General features: G+C 38.0%; 1 protein-coding gene across 1 annotated transcript in view; it reads right to left on the bottom strand.

Moving 5' to 3' along the window:
• Window positions 1-19,066, bottom strand: part of OXCT1 (3-oxoacid CoA-transferase 1) — a 65,215-nt gene that overhangs the window by 28,809 nt on the left and 17,340 nt on the right. Inside the window, exons 4-7 of the mRNA XM_039331838.1 lie at window positions 8,394-8,529; window positions 6,614-6,763; window positions 6,114-6,220; window positions 2,877-2,937 (exon numbers count right to left, since the gene is read on the bottom strand). Of these exons, the coding sequence (XP_039187772.1) occupies window positions 2,877-2,937; window positions 6,114-6,220; window positions 6,614-6,763; window positions 8,394-8,529 (454 nt within the window). The remainder of the gene's footprint in view (window positions 1-2,876; window positions 2,938-6,113; window positions 6,221-6,613; window positions 6,764-8,393; window positions 8,530-19,066) is intronic.

Genomic DNA, 19,066 nt, shown 5'->3' with positions numbered 1-19,066 from the left:
TATTCACACAAGCCATTCATATAATATCACCTTTAAAATCTAAAAAGGAAAGATAATTGAATAAAACAGAACAAAAACCAGGTAATTCTTAACCTACAAACTTATCTAATAAGTGAATAGCATGAACTACTGCAGTGATGGCAAGCCTTTTAGAGACCAAGTGCCCAAAAACTGCCCCCGCCCCACCCCACACCCACACCCAGGGCCACCCACCACCTCAACGGCCCGCCACAGGTTGCCCAGGCAGCCCAGCAGTGCCATGGCAGCCACACCCTTCGCCCATGCCCCACAGCATCATCTGCGCACGATGGTGTGCGAGTGCAGTGTCTTGTCCCCACTACCCCGCTGCTCTGGCTGTCGGGGCAATTCTCCAGGGGAGCTGCTGGTGAGGAGGGGGCCACGGGGGGAAGCAGGACTGGGACAATGGCACACATGCCCACAGAGAGGGCTCTGAGTGCCACCTTGGCACGTGTGCCATAGGTTCGTCACCACTGAACTACTGCAATCCATTTTCTGTGACCTGGAATTCCTGGATTAAAATCTGTGTTGCAGGCCAGAGAATGTGCAATGTTCCCAGGAAGTACCTGATCCCAGTAAACCCAGTGAGCATCTGTTTGTAATAAATACCTGTTTAACTATCTGATAACTTAGTAACATCAAGTTATAGCTTATGCCATTCATTCTGTGAGCGCCCCCGTAAAATATTCTCGACAGGTCTAATATGCTACCATCCCAAAAGATTTCCATCCAGAGCTGGACAAGAAGGCACAGGCCTAATAATAAGTCAGCCTTTCCTGACCAGGAGGCCTCAATTGTATGGAGTATACAACTCCCAGAACCAACTTGTTCTACTTCTAACACATATGCAAATAAGTTGGTGAAGGCTGTATTGAATTATATAAAAATATTATGAAAATGATTCTAGAGTTTCTCCAAGTCTACATATTCTGCAGTTACTTAACCTGTCCTCTGTTATTTTTTTATATTCTTTACTATTACTATCATTATCATCATCATCATTATCATTATCATCGCTATTTATACAGTCTTACCAGGTAGATTTATGCTACATGTGCTGGCTAATATATAGATTAGCTGAATTCATGGACTTCTTTTTAAGTTGTTTTGAGATCCTTTCTATATATTTGTTTGGGAAATAAATTCTTATAATTCTGAAAAACAAGGTAACCCTGAAACTGAGGAAAACTAAGATTGCATAAAATGTATTGTATAAGCATGACCCTTTTTAAGAACCATCATACATTCAGTAAAAACTATGTAAATGCCAATATTTAGGTAAGAAGTGGAACTCATTCAATGCAGCCGCACCACTGTAATGAGATCCATCATACCTGAGAGAGCAGAATAATAATGGAAGAGGACAGCTGTTGCTAAGCAACCTGGGATACGTTGCAGGATTTTTAATTACATTTATTTAATTAGTTATGGGTGAAAGAGCCTTTTCTACACTGTGTACAATCCCTGCCCTATTTGTCCTCAAAATTCATCCTGAATCGTTCAAAAATTAATGAAAATACAGACCTTTGTTATTCTAGCTTCTTCCACTGACAAGGAAAAAAACCAATTTCACAGAACATTATGAAAGGAGAAGACAAGGGAAAGAAAAACAGTAGAATGTGAAAAAAATAGAGGCAATAGAGGCAAATATGGGGACTGAAATACAGATTGCAAGAAGATTCCTGCTTTAAGTCTTCTTCAACCTGGTTCAGATATGTTGGACTACAAATCCTGCAAGATCAGCACATCTGAAGGGTACTAGTTTGGTGAAGGCTATCCTTAGAACTGTTTTATTAAATTTTACTCCTCTCCATGATCAAAGGCAGGAAGTCCTTCCCATTGTATATCATTTAGGAATGGTTGAGATAACAGCAGACCAAGCAAAAAGTCTAGGCTGTCTCCATTCAACAGCCTCCCTTCCTAAGTGTTTCTCTGCTGCTGAATTCAATGGATGACAAGCTTTATAAAAAAATCTTCTATTTGACTTTGTCCACCAACACCAACACCAATACCATCAGGTTTTTCCTGAAGACTAGCTTTACAACATGATAACCCTTTTTGGTGGAAGCACATAGTCAATTTTGTTTAGGTTCAGAAGCTAAGCAAGTTTGGGCTTGGTTAGCATTTGTATGGGAGACAAATGTAAGAGAATCCCAAGAAAATTTAACAGACAAGCATCCAGATTGTGTCCAATTGTCAAGTGTCCACTTCAACTTGAGGAAATCTTTCCTTTACTTACAAGGTTGTTTTAGCTATATTGTACTGTACATCACATAGAACTGTTTCTAGAGGGTCAATAACTAAATACATTTATAAAGAAAGAGTTAATAGAAACAACATCTATTTTCCTGCATGCAAAGGATAATAGCTCAGGCTTCAAATAAGGAGCAATCCTTTTCTTGGAAATAAGGATTCAGTTTTTTTAGGATTATATAAATGCCTGTGCTAATTCCCTTTCTGCTGCACACAGATATAGTTATCAGCAATTCCCCATTCTCTTCAACTGCTCAGCTTTAAATATATAGATATGTCATGCATCAATTCACCAAGGCCTGTAGGTCTTTCTATAGATTTGTCAAATGAAAGCAGGGGATACTGCACTCTCATATGTTCATTTCTTCCCGATTTTGTTTAAAGCTGTGCTTGTAAAAGAGGATTTTTATTTTTATGTAAAAGCAAAAACAAGGGAAGAAGACCCAGCCATGTCTGAAGATGGAAGCATCTTTCTACCTTGATAAGGAAGAAAGATGCTACAAACACAACAATCTCATTCTCTCAAAAAGCTGAAGAATAGGAAGGACAAATCTTATTTAGCCCAGGAATCTCTGCTGAGGCTGGAAAGAACTTTTTTGCCTTACCTCTACCACTGTTGTTCTGGCAGCTTTACACATAGGCTGATTGAAATTTCTCGCAGTTTTCCTGTTTAAAAAGAAAGAGCTTAATAGAGCTGCAGTTATCATTTTCTATAATGTCAAGAAACATTAGCAGAACAAAATTCAGAGCATAATCAATTCATAGTTGAAAGGGATTGGCCTTCAGGTCCAAACCCAACATTAATCTCAACCAAAGCAAACCCATTTTGCCATCTAGCTTCTGCTTGAACATAGCCAGTCAAGGGACTTCCCTCTGTCCTTCAGGCATTGATTGCTTACATCCAAGCTGAACATATACGTCTCCCTCAAAAACAATAACAGAGTAAGTTTTAATGGTAAAGTATTATCCTTGTTTTCAGTCTCATTTTCAACAATTCTCAATTAATCAATTTTCTGGGTAGGCCTCAACATACTACTGTAATGGAGCCCAGATTATCCATCATAAATCAGAATGATCGCACTTCGGGACATCCACATGATTGGAACCAATTATATGACTTCTTGCTGAGGTCATTAAGCAAACATTGCAGTCCTAAAGCAAATCAATGTATTCCTACAGCTGCTTTTTGCTGAAAACAAACCAACCCCCCCCCCAAAAAAAGTCTCTCTTGGGATGGTCCCATTCTTCCATGGAGAGTAGAGAATGATTCAATATAGATCAGAGACTAAGACAAAGATGTGTGATATCCCTTTGACTGTATATTTATGAAAAAATGCATAAGAAATGTTCATCTATAGTTGTAGCAGAGAGGATGGCTGTACTGTGGTAGATAAAATATTAGATGAGTGAAGCTATTGAGATTCAACCATGGAAATTCATTAGACAATTTTGGACACGTCACCCTCTCTGAGCCAAGTTGTGGTGGGGATAGAATGAAATCAGATCTTCGTGTAAGCCATAAAGCTTCTGGAGAAAAGATGAAACATGAATCTAACAGATAAATAGCAGATAGAAGCATGTTCTCTGCCAACATGCCAGGACTATCTCTAATGGTTTCTTAGGTTATAGCAATGCAAGATGTTCAGTCGATATTACAAGAATCCTCTTGATAGCAGGAATTTGACTAGGAACGTCCAGAGCTCTCCCTCACTGGTGATTCTCAGACAGAGGCTGGAGACAGTTAGCTGGAAATATTCTAGTTATGGATGGGTTTACATTAAACATGGATTTGTTTAGAACAGTGCTGGCTGAGGGATTCTGGGAGTTGCAGTCCACACATCTTAATAGCAATAGCACTTAGACTTATATACTGCTTCACAATGCTTTACAGCCCTCTCTAAGAGATTTACAGATTCAGTATATTGCCCCCAACAATCTGGATCCTCATTTTACTGACCTGGGAAGGATGGAAGGCTTAAGCCAGTAAGAACTGAACTGCTGGCAGTTGGCAGAATTAGCCTGCAATACTGCATTCTAATCACTGCACTACCAAAGCTCTTAAAGTTACTGGTTTAGAGGGCCTATTATACCTACAACATCCCTCCATCACCTTCTAATTTACAATTCTCTGAGCACTGATGGAGATACCTCGTAAGCTATCTCTCTTCTGAATTATAACATCTGGGAACAGTCCTGAAACTAATTACATTATTCCTGGGTTTTAGAAAGAATAACAAAATGTCTATCTGGAAGAAAAGATTATAGTTTTAAATTTTAATTCTTAATTCTGCTCTTGGTCTATTTACCATCTTGACATTATTTGAAAAAAAATTAAGTTTTTATAACATCAGCAGCAAAAAAGGTTCTCTGCTTCTGTTTTGCTAACATTATCTGTCCTAGATACACAGCCTTATAATTGCTTTTTATCAATGCTAGCACTGAATTCATATGGATGTCAATTTTTTTTGACACAGCATGCCTCCAAATGATGGCGTACATCTCTTTAATACTAAGAAAAGGTGTAATATAAACAAGAATACTACTTTTTAATAGTGCCCACAGGTACTATTCTAGTTCAGTAGAAGCTGAAAACTACAGCCTTCTACTGCCCTCATATGGTTATTTTTGTTTCACATGTTTGTTCAATACGGTAGAACAGAGCAAGGAGCAAAAGCTGGAGTAAGGTCTTTGCTACTGAAGAACAGCTGTAGGTAGGCAGATTGGCAACACAGAGATACCGGTGGAAGGAGTAAAATATGGGAATAAGATAACCATGATCACAAGTGGGGAACTTATTTCAACCTGGCCCTCATTAGTCTTGATGAGCAGAAAGAGCCTAGCTTTGCTATAATCAGGTTTTCCTCCTATAGCCACTTTTTTGAAAAGCAGCCCCACTGCACAGACAGAAGCCCTTGCATTGCTTCAAAGGATTCTGGGACATAATTCAGAACAGGAATCCACACCCTTCTTCAGGTTGTAAGGCCATATTTGGATTCTCAATGGCAGGCCAGTGGATGCATTCCAAAAATGAATGAGGCTCAGATGCAGAAACGAGTAGGCTAAAACAGTGGATCCCAAACCTGGCAACCTCTCAAAAGCTTCTTACATCTTGGTTCCAAAGTTCAGATACCCCCCCCCCCCGTTACGTGACTGCAATTTAATTTTTTTTACAAAAACTGGCATTGACTTCCAGTTTTTAGCAACACCCCCTAAATAGCAAACTATTTATTTTATTTTTATTTTTTTGTGTTTTTTCATTTAGTGAGTTTGTAAAACGTAATAAAATTAAAGTAATGGTGCAAAGAGTTGACTGGTTGCCCAGAAAGTGATGTAAAATAGTATTATTAAGAGAACAAGGCTACAGTTATAAAGAAATTAGAAGAAAAATTGGTGGAAACTTAACCGAAAGTGGCATTTCTACTGTACACTTTTCCCAAAAGGTTTCCATAATTCTGGCCACTACTGTAACTTACAGCCTCCATTACAGTCATAAATCAAAGATTGCCTGCAACTTTCTTCTATCAGATGAACAATTTCCATTTGATACCACCTTTTGGAAAGGTGCTGGAGTTATCGAAAGGTCTTGATGATTTTGGAGAGCTGGTTGTAATTCTAGGGCTACAGACTCTGCACTCAATATTAAAGTATACTGCTGCTGTTTTTTTGTTTGTTTTTAAAATGTATGGTGGAACAACTGGGCCTCCTCTATTGCTGCATATGATTAAAACATGCATCCTAAGAGAAACAAAAAAAAATCCTCTAGGCTGTAGAATGTTCATATTTCCCAGAAAACTCTTTGAAAGCAAGGTTAAAAACATGCTTGCTGTGTGAACGTGGCATACCTGAAGATAATATTTCCAGCACGATCAGACTTCCATGCCTTTACTAATGCAAAATCTCCTGTAATTGATTTCTCCATAATGTAATGCCGACCTTCAAATTCCCTCACCTTTTAAAAAAAAGGGGGGGAGAAGATTTTAAAATATTTTAAGATATTTTTGAAAAGCTTTGCTTTCTTTAAATTATCAGTTCACACTACAATTTAACAATGAAATGAAATGAAAATACCATTGGCGGTAATGAAAACTGGGAATTAAATGTGCAGACTGAATAAAATCAAGAGGCACAATATGATCTGCATGATGGATTTATAATCTGCTTAATATATTACACTAAGTTAGGATTTATTCAACTTTGTTTTCCTGAACAGGCCTCAAATCATGCTATCATATTACTGGCAAAGTGTGTTATGTCCTGAATCTGCCTTAACTTTCGAAAGTTTCAAAATGGCTGTGCCCTCCCTCCTCATTCACACCATCACTCAAATCCACAGGTATTTTACCTCTCTCGGCTCACTAGCCAGGGCAATAGTGCCATCTTTGTTGTATTTGATTGGAGACCCTCCTTCTTGCACCAAGGTCCCATACCCAGTACTGGTGAAGAAAGCCGGGATGCCAGCTCCTCCTGCTCGGATCCGCTCAGCAAGGGTACCCTAGTAGGAACAAAAGGCTTAATGGCTGGCAAGACAAAAAAGATGTAAAGAAGGTCTGTAACTCACAACAGTACATCAATTCCTTGACAAACGTTGTTAAGGAACCTTTTCTGCTCTTCTAGGTCCACTGAGATAGCTCCTGACTACAGCAAGAGGATTTCCATAGAATACTCATTCCTAAGAACATGATAGCAGTGTTCCAATATCTCAGGGGCTGCCACAAAGAAGAGGGAGTCGAGCTATTCTCCAAAGCGCCTGAGGGCAGGACAAGAAGCAACAGATGGAAACTGATCAAGGAGAGAAGCAACTTAGAACTAAGGAGAAACTTCCTGACACTTAGAACAATTAACCAATGGAACAACCTGCCTCCAGAAGCGGTGAATGCTCCAACACTGGAAGTTTTTAAGAAGAGACTGGACAGGCATTTGTCTGAAATGGTATAGGGCAGGGGTAGGCAACCTCAGCTCTTTTATGATTCATGGACCTGACTCGGGAATTCTGGGAGTTGAAGTTCATGAGTCATAAAAGAGCCGAGGTTGCCTACCCCTGGTATAGGGTTTCCTGCCTGAGCAGGGGGTTGGACTCGATGACCTTATTATTAAATGTGGAGCAGAGGTACTCAAGCTTTCCACCTTTTAATATTAGTTTATTACTGTGCAATAATGTCAATGATCAGCAAGGCATCTTAATGTTACCAATATCTCACTTCTGAAACACATGACATGTGTATATTCCAACCTTTTTTCCATATGTTACTGTTTCTCAAAAACATAAAGAAATCTATTTCCCCAACTATATTTATTATGGATTTTTCAGGCAAATATGGCTTCTTTGCCATGCTAGTTACAACACATTTCAAACGTGTAGTGTTACTTCAACTTATAGGAATATTCTCAGGATCTGAAGATTTGGAGGAGAAGGCAGCCAGAGTGTGTCTGACTGTGGTTAATTTATTTACCCAGTGTGGTTGGGCTAAGAAAAGATTAACTTATGAAAGGTGGTAAATTATGAAATGAGCTACTTGTATTAACTTTGATGTAGGGGGGAAGTTTGGCTGACAGGCAAGTAGTCAATCTTTTTCAAAAAGCTACTTAAACCTGCATGAAGAATGGAGTGTAGGTCAGTCAAGCGCAACACTGCAAATACTTAATGGATTTTTAAAATGTGATTGCCGATGCAATGCTAACAGCTTAAAAACACCTCCTACTTCTCCTACTCTTAACTAGCTGGTACGTGAGTATCCATGTTTTCTTACTTGTATTTTAATACTGCATGGTAATCATTATAGTGCGTCTGTAGCCTGGGGCTCTAACATAAACCAGGCTTTAGGGTTGGTTCGGAATCTGGCCAAAGACTGATCTAGTCCAGTTTCCTGCTTCCTATAGTGGTGCAATGCAATACACTCCCAAGATGGGAAGTCTGTTGACGCCTCTGCAAAATGACAGAAATGAGGAAAGCTGTCTGATCCTTATGATTTGCAACAGACTCAAAAGGACTACGCAATACAGTAGTTACACAAGAAACATTCAGTTTCTGGTGTGGAAATCCTGCAACTGGAATGAAACTCAAAGAGCTGGTACCATTTATTATAAGGAGCCTTCCTCCAAAGAAGAGGCAATTAACATTTCACCTGTGGGGTAAGCTCAACTTCCAGTTCGCCACATAAATACTGCCGCTCAAATTCTGCATTTTCTCCAACATAGGAGGACACCATACGCTTGATCTGTTTGCTCTGAAGCAGAAGTCCGAGCCCAAAGTTGTCTACTCTGCAGAGAAAACAGGGTTAAGGTTGAGAACCAAGTGATGGAAAAATTAGATTATGCCTACAATATTGTGACCAGAAATAATCATAATAAAAAACAAAGAGTCACACTGAGCCACAATTAACTGCAGTCTGTCAAATAAACTACTAATGGCTGGCTTGTGCAGTATAGTCTTCTCATGTTGTAGCAAAAAAAAAAAATGTTATCTTTTGGAGGAAGATTACAGAACACAGAAAGTAAACCTCAGTAGACAAGAATAAGGATGTCTGATTTTTAGAGTTTAGGGGAAGGGTTTTTTATACTCTATAAAAATATATTTCAGGCCTCTCCTATCTCAAAACATAGGAAAATATGCCATCACTTTTTAGCAACTATAGTCACGTGTAGCCCTGAGATCTGCAAAAATAGGGTGGGAGGTTCTCAAGTTATTGACTTCAAACTTAAACTATAAAACATGGTCTATGATATGAATTATAATGGGCATGTGTTCTATGGACAGATAGGAACAAATTATATTTGCACACCATTGAAAAGAGACCAAAAAAGCTAAGAAGGAAACAAAAAGAGCAGAACACCTTTTCCTCTGCAAACAACACTCTGATAAGCAGGGATTAATACTAAACAAACAATCAAGCAGAAAATAATATCCTAATCAAAGAACTACCAAGGAGAAAAGTAGACCTCCATCAACACTGGCAGAGCAAGCTACAGTATACAAATAGGGAGCCAACCACACACTCACACTGATGATGTTATCTAGTTGGATAATGAAACATCTGTAAACAAGCAAGCAGGGAGATCACCAAGGACTCTACAAATGAACCCTGAGCTACATATATTCTCTATTGATTGTATAATTTTCCAGAATAACTATTCACATTTTATTATACATGTTGGCTTAAACTGTCTCCAATTCATAAAAGCTTGTTTCACCTCAGATTCTGTACATAATTCTGTAATGTTAAAAAGGGATGGGATGAATGTTCAGAAATTTTCTCGATCATGTGTTTTTAGCATAGCTTACAACCTGAAATATAGAAGAAACAGTGACTAATACACAACTTCTATATTTCAAAAACAGAACTAAATTCAAGCTTTTTTCAAAAAAGAGAAGGGATGAGCAACAATACTCTGGGGTATGATAAATTGTTTTCAAGAGCTCCTGATTTGTTTCCAGGTTAAAATCAAAAGCTATAACAATAGTATTTTGGGACCACAGTATCTGAAAGTAAGAGATTTGTTTGGTCTCTGATTTAGCATCAAGTTAGAATCCAAAAATCTCAGAATTCTACTCCAGCCTTAGGCATGAAAGCTGGCTGGATAACTTTGGACCAGTTGCTCTCTCTCAGCTCACGATCTCAGTGACAAGCTAGTTAATCAACCAATGGACCAATACATGGTTGACCTGGAAAAAAAGAAGACCCCCACTTATGAGAAAAATGCTAGGAAGAAAAATAAAGTATCTGAAAGTAAGTGTTTTCCCTGAAGACTCATTCAATCTATTCCTCTGAATATTTAAAAGGAAGCTGTCATCTTAGATTTGTTGAAAACATAGCAATGGAAACAGATCACTTTTCTCTATGGAATCTTTCCTTCTTAATGGACGATTATCTTTTTTAAAAATGGCTCATCCTTCTTTCTAGTAAATATAACAGTTGCTGCTGTTTATGTGTCCATTATTTTTACATTTTTAATCTTATTTACTGAAACTACACTTTCTCCTAAGAACTCTCAATAATTCTACTGGTATGTTGTATAAATAAGGAAGCCAAGTGGTCCCTCTAACCTCCTGCCGCCATTTTGAAGGTTCCTTTGGCCACAAAGCAGCCATTTGGCATTAGCCTACAGATGGTCCTCAACTTAGGATCATAATTGGGACTAAAATTTCCATTGCTTAGCAAGGCAATTATCAAGTGTTTTGTGCCAGATTTTTATCACCTTTTTTTCCCCAAAGTTGTTAAGTGAATCACTGTAATTGTTAAGTAAGTCATGTCATTAAGCAAATCTGCCCTCCCCCATTGACTTTGCTTGTCAGAGGCTAGTTGGGAAGTTACAAATGATGATCACACATCACCAGGACACTGAAACCATGATAAATACATGCTGGTTGCTAAGTGCTCAAATTTTGATTATGTGACCGTCGGGATGCTGCAACAGTTGTATGCGTGAGACCAATTGTCAATCACTTTTTTCAATGTTGTAACTTTGAACAGTCGCTAAATGAATAGCTATAAGTCAAGGGCTTCCTGTAGTTGTACAAGGGAAACACGTGCTTCTTATTACAGGTATGTCTTAGTTTTGCCCAGTTAATAAGATAATGTTATCACTTTTGTTATCCTCCTGCTATTAATGCATTTGTTCTAAGTTTGTGTATATCTTGCAAATAATGCCTTGAAAGAGTGATATGGATAAGGAAGTCTGATTTTACCCTGTAATATAGTGAACATACCATTATCTATTGCTGACTTGATTAGGTGACACTAAAGATGGAATTTTAAGAATTAAAGATTGGAGACCTTCGAGAGGATGCAGTAGGCTGGAAGTGAAGCTTATTTTCTTGCGCGTTATTTCCATGTAGATTGTTGAAGCCAGCCTTCTGCATCATAATGCCTTCCAGATGTCATGAAGCTGTAATTACAGGTAGTCCTCGGCTTATGACCACAACTGAGCTCAAAATTTCTGTTGCTAAGCAAGACATTTATTAAGTGAGTTTTGCCCCATTTTACGACCTTTCTTGCCACATTTGTTAAGTGATGTTTTTAAGTTAGTAACCTGGTTGTTAAACAAATCTGACTTTCCCATTAACTTTGCTTGTCAGAAGGTTGCAAAAGCTGATCACATGACCCTGGGATACTGAAATTGTCATAAATATGAGTCAGTTGCCAAGCATTTGGATTTTGATCACAAGACCATGGGGATGCTACAACAGTCATAAGAGTGAGAAATGGTCATAAATCACTTTATGCTGCTGTAAGTTCAAACGGTCACTAAATGAATTGTCGTAAGTCAAGGATTGCCAGTACATCATCAGAAGGCAGGGCTAAGCACCTCTGCATTTGTTTCTTAGTCCCTCTGAATATTATGGTCATCAAAGGAGGAGAGGAAACAAAGGTATCCATTGTTAGCTGGGCTTTTTTTCATATTCACTATGTACACCCTGTGCCGTTCCCATGCCTAGCAAGTGAAATCTAATATGATCTACCAGCCAATATTAAACTTCATTGTCACTTCTGTGAAATATGCTGTCCCAGTGCAGAGGTTGACTTCATCTTGGAAAATCTCCAAGATTTCCACTCCTTACTTGTAGCCCAAACTGCAAACAGGCTCTTTGGAGACTCTGTGTTTTAGGAATATTCCAGAGTAACTTGATCTGGCATACTGAGAAATAATCTTCCAACTAAAATTAGGAACAGCTAATCCCAAATAAAGGACTAACATCAACTCAAACCATTTGAAAATGAAGATAGATGAACTAATCTGGAGATTCTTTAAACTATTCTATTTTTTTTCTAAAAAAAATATACATTCACAATTAATAAAATAATCTGGTCACAAACAGACTGTGAACTTCAGCTACCAGAATTCTCAGCAATGGCCATGAATCTAGGGAATTCTGAGAACAGAAGTTTAAATATCTATTCCACAGCCAGGATATTTTGTTGAATTTCAACACAATTATTTATTATACAAGCATTTCTATGTTAATTAAAAATAATAGCAAACCCCCCCCCAATTAACACATAATTATCAAATCATCCAAGGGTTTGAAGGCATGTTGGAAAAGGATGCTTTTTACCATCTTAGAGAAAGTGAACAGGATAGGGGATATAAGAGACATTATTTGTCTTCAAGAAGATGGGGAAAACTCATATTTTTGAAGATAGATGATGCCATTAATTTGTTTGAAATCTAGACAGGAATCTTCTGGACCAATGCTAACTATTCTGCTTGGACTTTCTTGATGGAAAAAAGCAGAATAAAGTATAGTAAATGATCAGTTTCCTGCACTAAGCAGTACATTGGCAGCCTTGAAAGTACCCGCTTTCAAATTCACTAGAATTTGTTCTAGCATTTTCCCTTCAATTATTGAGCGCATTCTTGATTTTATAAATATGCAACAATTCTCTTCTGTACTTGCTGGTCCTCTTATTAATACAGAAAGCAAGCAAATGTTTTTATAGGCACAGTGTAGGCAACAGAGCAAAAACCAGACAGGAATGTTTAAGCTTGTGCCAGCACATCAACTGATAGAGAATTAAAAATAGTTCACACTGAAACTTGCCCAGTACTACCCACATATGCCCATAGTGGCTTGTATGCCAAGATAAAGTTACAACATAAAAATGTACTGGACTCCCAATCAGAAGAACATTCAAGCTGTACATTCATAATTTGCATATTATGAACTGTGTTTTCAAAAATGAAACTGCAGAAACAGTGTTCATGCCTGCTATCTGAAAGATGGGGTAGCTTCTTAAATCTCCTTGGTCCTATATAAAGACAAATATTTCCATCACTCATATGATACTAATTTCAACATGAATACATATATGAATCAAGATTACATCTACAGAGAAAAAAAAATGTATTTACTTCTTTTAATCTCTAAGAATCAGTCTAGCACATACTGTATATCTAGTCAAAATTCCAGAGTCAGATGTAAATATGATTATGACAGCTGGATCTCAAAAAGGCTAAATGAAGAGAAGTGATAAACTTGATTTGTGATGCTGGACAAAGTTATCGATAATACCTTGAATTGTAAGGTATTGTAATTTATCCTAGATAAATTAAAATTAGATTGCTCATAGGAAGCCCTAATAATGACCTTGAAGTTTACATATTTTGAATGTGTACTTGAAAGTCAAGACTCCTTGGAGAAGACCCTGTTGCTTGGGGGGGGGGGGGGAATCAAAGGCAATTAGCAGAGGCTAAAAGGAGACAAAGTGACTAGATCTACCACTGAGCTAGCAAGAGCAAGCCAGAAATCAAAGAAGCAATTGATGACAGACAAGACTGGCACAAAGATTTTGATCAAATCAGAAATATTTTGGAGAACCAAGACAAATTAGCAACAAAAATGAATGGATCAAGTAAAGAAAAGAAATCTTACTTCTTGTGAAGATTTCCACAATTTCTCCTCCTTTCTCATATATGTGGACAGTGACAGAATATGCAATAATCTTTCCTGGTTGTAGTACCGTAGTACAGGTAGTCCTCGACTTACAACCCCAATGCAGCCAGGAAATTCAATCATAAGACATTGTAGTTATAAGTGGAGATACCATATGATTACTCTAGATTTCACAACCATTTTTATGATGGTCATAAAGTGGGTCACCATGGTTGTTAAACAAATCATGTGGCTGTTAGATAAACCACATCATCGATATGTGAATCCAGCATATCCAGTGGGCATTTTTGCTGGAAAATGGCAAAAAAAGTTGCAAATTTCAGTCATATGACCACAGGACGCCAAGCACACAAAATGCAATCATGAAGGGGTTGCAGCAATAGTAACCTCAAGGAAAAGTCATACATAAGATTTTTGGAGTCAGATATCACTTCAAAAGTCATTAAGCGACTGATCATAAGTCGAAGACTGCATGTTGCAATTTTCTGTCTGCCAACTCAAGATGCAATTCATCAAGATGACTTGAACTCTTACTAAATCCACAACAAAGGCAGTCTACGGCTTCCATAGGAAACTGTTCCAATCACAGAATTAGCATAAACCCTGTTTTTCACAGATGCGCTTATGGTTTTTAAATCCCTTCCTGTTTTATTAACATTAAAAACAGTTAATAACCCACCTGGAGGCTATTGCAATAGGACACACAAAGCTGTGATAGCTGTGTTCCAATATCTCAGGGGCTGCCACAAAGAAGAGGGAGTCAAGCTATTTTCCAAAGCGCCTGAAGGCAGGACAAGAAGCAACGGGTGGAAACTAACCAAAGCAACCTAGAACTAAGGAGAAACTTCCTGACAATTAGAACAATTAACCAATGGAACAACCTGCCTCCAGAAGCGGTGAATGCTCCAACACTGAAAGTTTTTAAGAAGAGACTGGACAGCCATTTGTCCAAAATGGTATAGGGTTTCCTGCCTGAGCAGGGGGTTGGACTAGATGACCTCCAAGGTCCCTTCCAACTTTATCATCCTCATCATCATCATCATTATTATTATTAAAGGACCTCCATGTTGGATGGGTCTATGAGGATAGTGCTCACTTTGAGTAAATTGAGCGGCTTTTTCTTTCCTTGCCACTGTGACACATTTTGGGTTCATTTTTCTTTGCACAATTGATAGTTATACTATGAGCAGAATGTATTTTTCCCGCCAACATATATTGCTAAAGAAAATAAAACTACTGGGTGATATTCAGTTGGTCTCCTCTGTCAACAGGAGGCATATATCAGCAGTTGGTTTCAATTCTAGCCTCTCCAAATCTTTCAGAAACATAGAGGAGTTTTTGGAGCAGACTTTGAGGAGGAGAAATTTCAGTAGAAAGAGGGGAGAACCACTAAATCTCCCTTTACTATCCTCATTCGTTCATTTATTTGTCAAATTCCAGGTTGCCCACCTGCAACTCTAGGAAGCTTTATAAGTCATAAAATCATTAAAATAGTAGCCCAGAAAATGAACAACAGGCATTTGGAGGAAGATTCCATGGGGAAGAGTCAGAATTTTAAAGCTTATTTAAGTGTAGACAGGATGGGAAATCATACAAACTCTAGGGAAATGCTGTTTCAGACAGTAAGCACCACAACAAAGAGGGTCTATCAAATACAATTACTTAATTAATGGGGCCTAAAGCAAGCCAAATCTGTTGGATTATATGGGATGGACAGGCTTTCACTACAGATGGAAGATCATCCTTCAGATGACTAGGATTCTGCTATGTAAATAGTAGAAAGTGGGACCTTGAATTGCACCCAGAAGCTTACTAGTAACTATTATAGCCCATGGAATAGAGATGTCAAGTTTGCCTATAAGGCCACTGCACTCTGGACCAGCTGTAGCCATGGTGACCAAAACACAGGAAAAAGGACCTTCTGGTCCAGAAATGAGTCCAACTGGCAGATAGCAGCCAGTTGCTCCTTGGGTAGGAGCTGAGATTCTGAGAGGATCTCCAGATTGCACATCAAATCCAAATGGTGCAATGCAACCCCATTGAAGACCAGACATAGAAAGCCCCAGATCTAGGCGGTCCAAGAATCCACAACCACTCAGCCATGCTAGGGTTGAGCTTCAGCCTATTCCTTCCATTCAGACTTCAAAGCCCAGGACAAGATCTTGAGAGCATTGCTTGGCATACTGATGACACCTAACTCTAACCTGATGGATAATCTCTCCTAACAGTCCTATTTAGATAGTAAACAAGAAGGCTGAGAGGGTATGAAGCCTGGTAACGCCTCACAAATTAAGTATCTTGGATTTGACTTTTTCCCACACCAATACCAACCAGAATCAGTCACGGAGAAAGAAAAAAAAAACACCATAACACTGTATCTCCTATCCCCCTTTTCCCACAGCTGGAGAGCTAGGATGGTTGTAACACTCCTGTCCCAGTTCCAACATTTGCTATCTCAGTCCTATGTATTATCGGTATGTCCTGGCCTAAATTCTGATTTAAAAGATTGCAGATAATACGTTTCTCTCACAAGACCTCTGCAACTGCAACCTGACTACCTTCTCAACAATCTTCCTCAGAAGGGAGAAGGTGGAGACATGATGAAAATTGACTAAGATAGTAGGATCCATTGATGGCATTGTGAGAAGAGTGAGGCCTTGTGCAGCCTTGCGAAGGGCCAACTGCTGCTCGACCAGGGAATGCCTCATTAGCAGCAGGAGAAAGAAGATGGTGGTCAGCTGGGAGCAGCAGAGGTGCGGGATGGTGGTTGAGTGCAGGAGGGCCAAAAGGGCAGAGATTGGGAGGGGGGATATAGGCAGGTAAGGAAAGTTGAAGTGCACTGCAATCATAAATGCAAGCAAGCTGCCAAGTGCCAGGGCATTGCGACAGCCATAACTTTGAAAACCAGCCATAGTTACCGTTTGTTCAATATTGTTCTAATTTTGAACAGTCAATGAATAAATTGTGATTAAGTGAGGAGTACCTGATTAAGGCCCTCATCACCTCCCTATTCCAGAGAGAAGCCCTCAGAGAAATGGACAAGCATATTTCAGGAAAAACTCATGCTCATTTTGAAATCCATCCAGTTTCCAGGATAGGTACATCTCTTTGATGGGAGAGGGATCACCAGCAAGCAAAAAGCAATCGGAGAATTACCTGGACATGACAAAAGATCAAATATCCTCCACCCTCAGGTCGGGTTGCAACAGCCTCAAGATAAAACTAGATTTAATGTGCGACCTCTGGTAACTCGTAGCTCTTGATTATCTGGGTCACGTTCATGGTTATCATGAACTCTTGAACCACTCCCAATTCAATGCCATCTGGGGGCAAGTTAAAATCCCCACAGATTATCAGCCTTGGGGATTCCATTGCCAGTACAGCAATGGAATCAAGCAGCTCATACAAGCATATTGCTGCACAACAGGGAAGCTAATAAAGCAGCAACAAATCCAAATGCTTCCCACAGACTAATTTCAACTACAAAATCTCACATCTATTTTTCTGTAACACAAAGCCTCTGAAAGCTATCAAAGCTTCCCGAGTGACAACTGCCAACTCCTCTGCCCCAGATCACAGCTGTTGCCAGAATAGAATAACATAGGGACTCTAGGCTGGCCCTTCTTTTAAAATTCCACCCCAGGTTCTGCCACTCCTTCTCCTACACACTTAAGATCTGGGATTAGCTAACAGTCACAACAAAAAAGAGGAAGCCCTTTACAAATGGTTACCAATAACAATTTAGGGAATTTACTACCATAAATTTAAGAATTTAAACACTGAAAAGGCAGAAGTACAAAATACAGCGCCAAATTTCTCAATTCTACAGCAGTGTCTAAATCTTTCTCAACTCTCAACAAAGAGGATTAGTGAAAAAATTTAGTATTTCATAAACATCTTGGTAAAATTTCATAGTTCTGGTGCACAGTATCATGTTTCTGAAAATAGTATTCAAACCAGGAAATGAAAAATTGCTAAAAGTGTTTGAATGAATGAAAAAGCGGAATTATCTAATCATTTAGTTGCACTGTCAACAGTAGTACTGAAAACTAAGGGAGATTCTTTTTTTAATCTTTAACCTCAATATTACATTCAAAAGTTTTAAAATAACCAGTCTAAATCAGGTTTTCTATTCTATAGAACAATTATTCACATCTTTACAAATATTTGGCCTGAAATGCCTACCTATACCAATAAAAACAGGGGGATCATTTACTTAAAGAAAAATGTAGGATTGTATATATTGTATAATGAAAGAGTTATTAATTTAGAGTTTTTTCCATTTAAAATATTTTAAATGTTTTAATTTCAGAGGATCCAAAAAAAGATTGGACAGTCATTTATCTAATATGATACAAGGATTTTTGCAATGATCCACAATTAAGAATGCACTGAATTATTTCCAAGGCAATGCTCTCCTAGTTAAACAAATCAACAAAGAAGACACCTGTGCTTTAATTACTTGGACATGACACAAAAAGCTTTGGTTACTCCTCCAAGGATTAATAAGTGGTTAATACAGGAAGTACCTTAAAAACTAATGCCTATTGTGAGAGTCTTCCTAGCACCATTTGAACATTCAAGTTAGAGGTCTCTGACCAAGGATCAATATTTTCAATTTATGGGTATACATTATAATTTTTTATAAATAAATAAAGCCTAATTCATAATTTAGCTGTTGGTTTTACCCATTAACTATGCTTTCATACATTAAATAGATGCCAGGCTAAGTGGGTTGGATAAATAGTGTAGTAGAAATTTATAAATTGTGTGCTGCTTTGCAAGGGGGAGAGGAGTTATTATCTTTGAAATATATTTATCAGTATTCAGCTGGAGGGACAATTTATGTATGTATATGTTTCTTTTGTCTTGTTTATGCACTTTTTTGGTGTAGTTTTGTTTGGCTTTGTTTTGTTTTTATGTCTGTTTTCTTTCTCTTTTTGGGGGGAGTTTGTATTTTAATCTTTTAAATAAAATTAAAATTGACTTTAAAAAGAAATAAAGCCTGATTCATAAAACTAGCCCTTTGCAATGTTAAACCATTTTTATTATGGCTTGTTGAATAAGCCACAACAGCCAGGTTTACACATTCCACTATGAAAGCAAATTCATCCTTCCCATTTAAAATGCAGTTTTAGGTTTCAATGAGGTAGTTTAAAATTAAACTATTTTATATTATAAAGCTACAATGTTATACTATTGCTTATTTATAGAGATAAAAAAAATTATTATAGAAAATTGTGCATTTATTTACTTCCACACTTAAGCTCAATAAAATCATTATACATAGGGATGAATGCTGTATTCATTCATTTTATCATTTTGTGAAGTTGCTGTATTGCTGAATTGCAGTTTGAGAACCTCTGCTTTACATATGAATACTTGAAGAGCCGAGTACAATAATAA

This window comes from Crotalus tigris, unplaced genomic scaffold, assembly GCF_016545835.1.
Source record: "Crotalus tigris isolate CLP2741 ecotype Arizona unplaced genomic scaffold, ASM1654583v1 scf7180000024438.362428, whole genome shotgun sequence".
NCBI classification, from domain to species: Eukaryota; Metazoa; Chordata; class Lepidosauria; order Squamata; family Viperidae; genus Crotalus; species Crotalus tigris.
The sequence above is the reverse complement of the archived record's forward strand: the minus strand, read 5'-3'. Positions and strand labels throughout refer to the sequence as shown.